Source organism: Poecilia latipinna, unplaced genomic scaffold (assembly GCF_001443285.1).
Source record: "Poecilia latipinna isolate Pla-1442-1.1 unplaced genomic scaffold, P_latipinna-1.0 Scaffold265, whole genome shotgun sequence".
Lineage (NCBI taxonomy): Eukaryota > Metazoa > Chordata > Actinopteri > Cyprinodontiformes > Poeciliidae > Poecilia > Poecilia latipinna.
In genome coordinates this window covers 236,804-243,227 of record NW_015112881.1, presented here as the reverse complement: position 1 = coordinate 243,227, position 6,424 = coordinate 236,804, and the positions used below count along the sequence as shown (strand labels likewise).

The 6,424-nt window shown below is 41.0% G+C and overlaps 1 protein-coding gene across 3 annotated transcripts in view; it reads right to left on the bottom strand.

The window, feature by feature from the left end:
• The window catches only part of LOC106947967 (potassium voltage-gated channel subfamily D member 2-like), a 95,205-nt gene that overhangs the window by 4,861 nt on the left and 83,920 nt on the right, over positions 1-6,424 (bottom strand). For all 3 annotated transcript variants that reach the window (XM_015033348.1, XM_015033350.1, XM_015033349.1), the window contains 2 exons: positions 4,614-4,712; positions 2,336-2,556 (listed from right to left, as the gene is read on the bottom strand). In XM_015033348.1, the coding sequence (XP_014888834.1) occupies positions 2,336-2,556; positions 4,614-4,712 (320 nt within the window). The remainder of the gene's footprint in view (positions 1-2,335; positions 2,557-4,613; positions 4,713-6,424) is intronic.

The following is a 6,424-nucleotide window of genomic DNA, read 5'->3' as shown; positions in this document are numbered from 1 at the left end:
ATAAAACCTGTTTAAGTCTGTGACTGTAACATTGCATCAATGGGGGAAAGACTTCCTTTCCAGAAAGGAACTTCCTTTCCAGACTTCCTTATTGTGTGTTATATGAACACACAACACAGGTTCCCATGCTGCAGTCTTTTGCTTTTCTTCTTCTCCCCTGTTCAGAGTCGATGTTTAGCGCATGCTGCATGAACACCGCTGTCAAAAAGTGCAGCATATCAAAAGTCATCACAGAAAACTTCATTTTTAATTCATGCTGGGTTTGACTTTGACGCCATCAACGGTTCTCAAACTGGGACAGGAAGATGTTTACCCCTGTGTTACATCATCTCTTTCAGCTCTGTAACGGTAACTGAAGGGATCAGTTGCTATAGTGTTTCTTAGTCTTTCATGACGGAGGATTTGGGCAGCTTAACCAAATAGGACACTTTTCTTATGTTATGTTACTTTTTTCCCCCTTTTTATTGTTCAAAACAAAAAGTCCAATTTGCAGCCGAATTCGTTTAAAGCGTTCCCTCGTACACGGCCACACTGTTACAACATGCGGTAGGGGGGACGAAGAGGATGACGTCGCTGAGCTGACGGCACTAAGTGTCGCTTCAGTTCCTGAAAAATGTGAAAACGTTTGTTAAACTTTCTCATTTTAGAATCTGAATTTCATCTCTCAGCCTTTAGATGTGTCAGACCAGGCAATGATTTCCACTACAAAACCACCGCCTGGGGGCCAGAAGGTTCTCACTATGCAGCACTATTTCTTGTGTGGAGGCTATCTAGGTTTCTTGGGTGATATTACGTGCTATACACTGCAACATCTTCAGTCAATCTCTCTATTTGTAGCAGGAAATGTTAATAGTGGTGTTTATTTAAATATTAATAGTGCCATTAATTTAAAAAAAAGCTGAGTTCTGTTACCTCATGTTTCCCCCCCCCCATGTTTTATCTTCCAACCCCCAAAACAAACTTCAATGTGTTTTTATTAAGTTTTAATGCGACAAACACAAAGACTTACATATTTGTGTGAAGTAGATATAAAAGGTTTTCAAGGAATGAAAAATTGGAGTAGTTTACCTTTCATTGGCATTCAGCTCCCCTCAGCCGCTACTCTGTAGAAGCACTTTTTGCTGCAATAGCCTTTGGGGATATGCCCTTCTAGCTTTGCACATGTAGAAATGTTTATTTTTTTGTTTTTTCCTTCCAAACAAGCCCAAGTTCAGTCAGATTGGAATTGAAAACGTATTTGAACACAAATCTCCGCTGGATTTAGCTCTGAACTTTGTTTAGGCCATTCTAACGCGTGAATTGGTTGTGAGTTAAACCCCTGGTCTCTCAAACAGCTGGAGGCTCCCTTTGCAAACCTACAGACAATGCTGTAATCATTATTCAAAACCAGATTCTAAAAAAAAAAACAAAAAAACAATAATAATTTAAAATTATGGTTTAGACATTAACTGAATTAAATACTTACATTTTTGCTTTTTTGTTTCTCTTCTCCTTCCCTCCAACTTTCTACTTTGAAAAACACTGTTCTAATCTAGTCATTGCAGCTCTGGCTTCAAAGTATGTTCCTGTTGAAACAAAAGCAAGCCCACAGCATGATATTACCACCACCATGCTTTATAGTGGAAAAGATGTGTTTGGTGTTATCTGCAGTACTTAAGGTAGCAGAGCACCTTCTTCCAAATGTTTGCAGTCTCCTCTAGTCGGCTTGAAGCAATCCTTTAATGAGATTTCTTTTAATGAGCTGCCAGGCCTCAAGGATACTTTCCGATTAACGCTCTCTTTGCCCAGCAAGGTGTCAGATCGAAATGATCTCTGCGAGTTGGTCAGAACTGATGTTATTTATTTTAAAGCCTGCACCTGCTTTAAACTCCTCCATAACTTTATTCCCACGTGCTGCGTTCGCTGCTTCTTCATGCAGTTTGTTTACCGATGTCCTCAGAGGACCGTCTGAGCCTGTCACAGAGCAGCTGCATTCATAATGAGATTAAATTACACACAGCTGGACTTCATTTACTAATTAGGCGACTTCTGAAGGTGGAGGGGTGCGGCGGATTTGCTGGAGGAGGATCACAGCAAACGGGCCGCACAAGAAATGCGCGGCACGCGTTTTGAAGTTTTAATTTGTCGAGAAGTGAAAAAAAATTACGTGCGTCCTCTTCCACCTCTTGTTCGTCTATCACATAAAGCTGGCTTGAAGGTGCAAAAATTGGAGAATGTTCAAGAGATGTGGATACTTATGCGGAACCGCTCGCTCTGTGCTGGAGACGTGTAATGATGGCGAGGCAAAGCCTCACGTTCGGTTCCAAGCGACACGTTGGAGGTCATCGTTTCCTACCTGTTGGACACGGGCCGCTCTCTGATCTGGATGGTGCTGAGCTCCTGGTTGTTGGTGCTCGGCAGGCTGAAGCTGCTCTTCTTCCTGTGGCGCCGCGAGCAGCAGGAGCTGAGGCCGTGCGGAGACGAGGACAACGAGGAGGTGCGCGAGCCCGACTTGTTCACCACCGAGATCTCCATGCAGTTGGCCTGGAACGTCTGCTCGTCCACAAACTCGTGATTCTGGCCGAGGAGGAGGAAACGGGGGGGTTAAAATTCGGCGTTAATGGGCTGCTTTTCGACATCAGCGTTTGCATGTGCTAAATAACGAGCAAAGATGCTTCCGAGAAAAAAAATAGATGAGGGGGAAAATGAATTATCAGGGGAGTGGGACTATATTGGTCCAGATGTCCGTATTAAGTGCCATCTGTGTGAACACAACTGTTATCCCTGTGACAAATGAGCAGAACTTGAAGGTCAGTGTGGAGACGTGTTGCGGCTCCTGCCAGCAGGTGGCAGGGGGACACCGTGAAGGATCGGATGCCGTCCCCTGAATCGCCTCCTCCTGCTTCTACTCATCTCTCCATTATCTACAATGCACGTCAAGAGGCCTAATGTAAACATTTGTGCAGCCATCTGAATGCTATATGTAACCTTTATGTGGCAGGAGAATCCCCCACTGAGTCACTGCTGCTTCTGCGTGTGTCTGCTGCAGCGGCTAATGGAAAAAAAACAAAAAAAACAAAAAACAAAAAAAAAAACAGTGCCACTGTATGTCACCAACGTTAAAGAGGCTCTTTCATCTCTAAATTATAGATAACATAAAACAAAGCAGGCTGTTTTTGTTTGGAGGAAAACAAGGTAACTGGCAGGCAGTCATGTTATCTTGAGCACGTTTCTAAAGAAAGAAAAAGCGACGACACGTTTCCCAATCCCATTTATGGCTATTTTTAACTGGCCCTGCATATAAAATAGATTCTACAGTACGAACATGGGCGGAAACGTCACTTTGTTTCTATTTTTATCTTCCTGTAACAGGTTGGCGCTACTGAAAACGCAGCCCAGACTGCAGGAGTGATACGGTTTTACATCAAAGTAAAACCGTTTCATCATCAACCAGAGTTTGATGAAAGGTTTTTTTTATTATTATTATTATTATTATTTTACAGATGGAAATGTGAGAAGTTTGTTACTCTAACAGGAAAATTGGAAGATGCAAAAGTTATTGCTTTCCACTGGACACACGTTTTAAAGTTACTAATCTCTTTAGATATAATTTCAACATCAACATAATATAGTCAGTTAAAGTCAATTAATCAAGATAAAGTCTATCAAGCTTTTTGTGTTCACATGCCTCCGGTGATGTCACATAAAGCTCATGGCAACCGAGCAATGTTCTCGTCAGTACATCTGTTCTGTTTTTTTCTTTTTCTTTTCCCCTTCAAAGATGTTATACTGCATTCTATCCGGCTGTTTCCTGCAGATCTGCTACATCGTTGTGAAAATAATCGCCATGAAAAGACGTTTTATGCTAACGGCTAGCCCTCCTGTACAAGCTCACACTATCGCCGCCATTCCAGTTTATACCTCGGAGAGAGAAAGACTGAGCTAAAGTAAAATAAATTCAAGCTCATACTTATGACGGAAAACATCAAAGGAAAAATTATTCAGTAAAGAAAATCGATTTATGAAAGGTAAAATCCTCACCACCCCTTGAACAACCTGTTCCCTTCCTCGCCTGTGGAGGCGCTGCACCAAGAAACAACATGAAAACCTCTGAAGAAGACACTGAGCACAACTCTCCATGAAATGTGCACAAAAACGCAGCGGCGGCAGATTTTAGAGGTTGTAGGATTTGTTTTGCCTTTGGTAAAAGACTGCAAGCCATTTCTCATTTTTCTGATAGCGCTAGACTCGCACGTTTGTTTTGGTTGTATTTACCCAGAATGCTCTGCGCTGTAGTCAGATTCCTGCTTCTGGTCCACCTGCAACTATACATTCAAACCACATTACAGTTCACTGCAACCGAACCAAAACCTAGGTTTTTGGGTGGACCAAAGTTACATATTTTGGGTCCACATCATAGTTTGATTGCTCATTCACACCTCCACAAACAAATCGGACTTTCTAGACAAATGACTAAACTAGATGACTAGAAGATGTATGTTTTTTATTTTACAAAATCCTGCTGCAGAAATCCAGTTTTAATTGTGCATTTACTTGTATTGCCAGTGAGCACTTGTTGTACATCCAAACAAAAACCCCTGGATAATATCTTTAACTAAGAAAACAATTCTTACCGTCGTCTTCTCCAAGCAGTGCAGCAAGTGATGATGTTGGCTCTCAAATGGAGGGCTGGCCGACTTTCCAACCAGGGCTTTTCCTGCTTCCTTAGAGGCCTTGGAAAACACAAAGTTAAAACAGACAAAGACAAGAAGAAGAAAAAGAAGCTGCAGTGTAGATGAGCAGACTCAGACTATAAAATGAACAACCAGTTGCAGTGATGCGGTGGGGGGGAAAAAAAAAAAAAAAAAAAAGGCAAAGCACTGAAGTTAAAATGCTGATCTGTAGCTTGGCAGCCAGTCTACTGCATTAGATGCATGGAAACTTGGGCTGACTGCAGAGATGCACGGAGAGATCGGCCGGTGACCGGAGTTGGGTGATTTTCAGACAGATTAACTCTTGACTGGTGTCCTGGCAGGCAGAAACTATTTTCTTAAAGACGACTGAATGGATCCAAACAAGAGTTGGACTTCAAAATGTGTGAATGTTTTTGCTTCAGTGTCATTTACAAATGTGACGTGCTCGTTTGGTGACGTCGATAGTCATCACCAATTAAAAGCACCAAGGTTTTAAAAGTTTACGTTTCAAAAACAGCAAAAGTCTTCTATGATACAATTTCTATGGTTAAAATAGTTTTTATTGAGATGCAACAAAACGATTAAATAGCAGCGGTGCCTCTACTCCACCACTGCCTGTGCACTGCCACTCAGCTAGCTGAAAGGCGACTAATCAAATTTTTCACACTTGCTGCTGCAAAAAATATTCACACTTCCAAGAAGTAAACGTAAGGAACAGCAGCGTTTAGCTTGACAGCAACAATAAAATAAGGTTTTTATTTTTCTGCTTCAACTTGGAATCATGTCATGTTTACTTTTGATATTCCATTCAAAGTCTATACAAGTCATCCATAGTCATGCTAACATAAGATGCTAACAGCAATTTATACAGTGTTAACCCTGGAAACATTTTGTCCGCGACAGACACCGTGTGTTGTTGCCTCTGCTCATTGTGTAATTAGCTGGTGATTAGTGAGGCTGCGAAGGTTGAAAAAATATTTTTAAGGTTGTTATTTAAGGAATTAGGCTCAAAATAATTCGCACCCTTGCTAGATGTCAGGTTAAAGTAATCTTCTAATTGTATTTTTATTTATTTACTAGTGTTTTGAAGTGGGTCAGGCAGATTCCCAACTTCAATCTGATAGAGAATTTATGAAGGGAATTAAAAATTAGAGTGACGGCATGGAGGCCTTCCAACCAGACTCATCACCACAGACAAATTAAAATATCAACACAGCAATTAAGTTGACTTTTATTATTTACAACAAGAGTACAAGTATCATTTGGCAAGACATTTTTAATAAAATATGAATAAAACAGATCATTTTTGTTTAGAAAGTTGATACAATTATTTTGTTTCGTTGCATTTTCAACGACATGAGATGGACGGATTCAAGTTGGCTGAATGAGATCATTTGAAAATTAAACTAATAGAATGCAGAGTCTGCTAAAGTTGGTGCCAACAATTCAAAGCATTACGAAACCTCCCCAAATTGACCAAAAAGCTCAGATCGTTGCATCTCTAGTTGAAGTGTAGGATTGTTTGTTTGTTTTTCGCACAAAACGGACGATGACAGTCGAATTCAAGCTAGGCTCATTTCAGAGCAACAGCAGTGGCGCACCTCGACACAGATCAAACACATTGTTCCAAACAAAGCACACATTTCAAACTAAAACTCCACCACACACTGATAAAAAAAAACAAAAAAAAAAAAAAACCCACAAAACCACATGTAGTTGAGAAAAATCTGCGCGCCGCTGTGATGGCCGAC